Source organism: Leuciscus leuciscus (genome assembly GCF_965113295.1).
Source record: "Leuciscus leuciscus genome assembly, chromosome: 25".
Classification (NCBI taxonomy): Eukaryota; Metazoa; Chordata; class Actinopteri; order Cypriniformes; family Leuciscidae; genus Leuciscus; species Leuciscus leuciscus.
The window spans coordinates 28,358,555-28,361,054 of record NC_138724.1 but is presented as its reverse complement, the minus strand read 5'-3'; the positions used below and the strand labels follow the sequence as shown (position 1 = coordinate 28,361,054).

Sequence of the window (2,500 nt, the reverse complement as noted above, 5' to 3'; positions counted from 1 at the left end):
AATATAATGCACCGTTCTGGTGACAAACTCAGTCTAAAGCGTCACTAGAAGCCAATGAAATCTTCTTAAGGGATTGTACCTTATCTTCCAGTCGGATCAGCCGGGCTCCCACCGTATAATATTCCTTATCCACACCTTTCTCTGGAAACACAAGACGAGGAAATAATACCACAGTCAGAAATCAAAAACAGTCCGTCAAAAGCTCATGTTAACAGTGTTTTATTGAAACACCTTGATCATATAAAAGGTTTCTTGTAACATAACACACATATCAATTTAAAAGGATCATATTCTACACTTCATTGCAGTCGTCTCCTCTCATAATTGAGTTTTTCAGCTATTTCACTTCCTTTCTCTAACCCTTACAATCAAACAGGCTTTTTTTGCTACTGCGTCTTTAAGACTGCAATATGTAAATGACCTCTGATTGGCTAACATCTGCATACCTGCATAATTTACTGTGTAAATGATCTTCAAAGTGGATAAAGCTGCTGTATATTGAGTTTTTCATTATATGTAAATATGGAAGGTTGCATGTTAATGAGATGGAAGTGATGTCATAATCACAATGGCTTCTAAATTTGCATGTTTTGCCATTTTTACTAGCCAATCAGAGATCATTAAATATGTAAATGACCTCTGATTGGCTAACATCTGCATACCTGCATAATTTACTGTGTAAATGATCTTCAAAGTGGATAAAGCTGCTGTATATTGAGTTTTTCATTACATGTAAATATGGAAGGTTGCATGTTAATGAGATGGAAGTGATGTCATAATCACAATGGTTTCTAAATTTGCATGTTTTGCCATTTTTATTAGCCAATCAGAGATCTTTAAACATATAAATGGCCTCTGTTTGGCTAACGTCTGTGCAAATGATCTTCAAAGTGGATAAAGTTGCTGTATATTGAATTATTTTATTATATGCAAATATGATTTGATGTTAATAAGACGGGCATGATGTCATAATCACAATGGTTTCTGTATTTCCCTTTTTTTTTTTTGCAGTAAATTGTCTGGGTTTACATTTTATTGTTTACTTTTATTTTTAAAAAGCAAGTATAATAGATCATGTGAGCCCTTCGATATGATTTATTTCATGCATTTTGAATCTGTATTTAAAACAGTCAGTTTTCCTTTACCTGGAAGGAACATTCCCGGTTTCCCCAACGTGTGATCCAACCTGCGAGAGGAAAACCGTCAGGAACCTGTGAAACGCACTGGGATTGTGTGGTCTGCGAGCGTGATGTCACGTGTCTCACCTTCTCTGCAGCTCTTTGATACGAACCATCATGTTCAGGTGTCCCTGTGAATACTGCTCGATCACGTCCCGCACGTCGTACGGTTTCCTCGCTTGCTGCGGGACACAGGCGGCATCCATCAAAGCCATTGTCATCACAGGACACCATTTTTTGAGCCCCCTGGGCCTTGAACTTCCACGCTTTGTTGTTATAGCTCAGTTTAACTCAACAACAACAACAGCAAAGATAGGCAAAAGGTCTGAAGCATTACTTGGGAATATTTCAATTCATTTCGCTGTAGCTCATAAATCGGGTGGTTCTTTTAGTTAGTTAATCTTCAGACCATCAAACAAAAGCACTTCATCCAAAAATCACACATTTCAAATTTCGCAAAACTGTTTTTGAATAAATTTGGTGACAAACAGAAATTCATTAATGAATGAGGCTCATTGAATCAAAATATGAAAACTAAAGACATTTTCTCTATAATTTAATTCATTTTAGTGTATATTTATAGTTTGAATTTAGCTTTCGTGTCATCAATTAAAATATTTAAGGATTTTTTATTATGAAAACTATAATATAATTTAATCATATTTTAGTGCATATAGTTTCAATTGAGCTTTTGTGTCATTTAAATTCATTAAAATATTTTTTAAAAGTGTGTTTTATTATGAAAACTAGTAATTTTCTCAGTTTTAATTGAATCTTTATTCATATTTTAGTGCATATTTTCATTTTCAATTCAGTTTTTATGCCACTTAAATTAATCATATATTTTTTAAGTGTGATTATTATGAAAACTAGTAATTTGCTCTATTTTAATTGCATTTTTATTCATATTTTAGTGCGTATTTATTGTTTCAATTTATTTTTGGCGTCATTTAAATAAATGTAAATATTTTTAAGTGTGTTTTTCCAATGAAAACTAAAGTTGATTTCTCTATAATTTAACCTAAATTGGCGCATATTTCTTTCATTCATATTCCTTTGAAATTCAGTTTGTAATTTCACAAAATAACTATCTCCGGGGCGAGGAAACGTCACTTGATCATGATTCTGACGTACAAAATAAAAGTACCTGAAATTTCCGTCGAGCCACGAAGTACTGCATCCGTCTGATGACCTTGATGGCGGATCTGTGTGCGTGGGAAAGTCTGCAGAGAACAAAATAAACAAACACACACACGGCGTCAGAAAACACTGAGCAGGCCCGCTGTAAATGTGTGTGTGTGTGTGCGTATGTGGCAGTAAAC

The 2,500-nt window shown here is 34.2% G+C and overlaps 1 protein-coding gene across 1 annotated transcript in view; it reads right to left on the bottom strand.

The window, feature by feature from the left end:
* kcnq1.2 (potassium voltage-gated channel, KQT-like subfamily, member 1.2) overlaps window positions 1–2,500 on the bottom strand; it is a 153,725-nt gene that overhangs the window by 52,056 nt on the left and 99,169 nt on the right. Inside the window, exons 15-18 of the mRNA XM_082160658.1 lie at window positions 2,326–2,401; window positions 1,266–1,360; window positions 1,146–1,186; window positions 80–141 (exon numbers count right to left, since the gene is read on the bottom strand). Coding sequence (XP_082016784.1) covers window positions 80–141; window positions 1,146–1,186; window positions 1,266–1,360; window positions 2,326–2,401 — 274 coding nt within the window. The remainder of the gene's footprint in view (window positions 1–79; window positions 142–1,145; window positions 1,187–1,265; window positions 1,361–2,325; window positions 2,402–2,500) is intronic.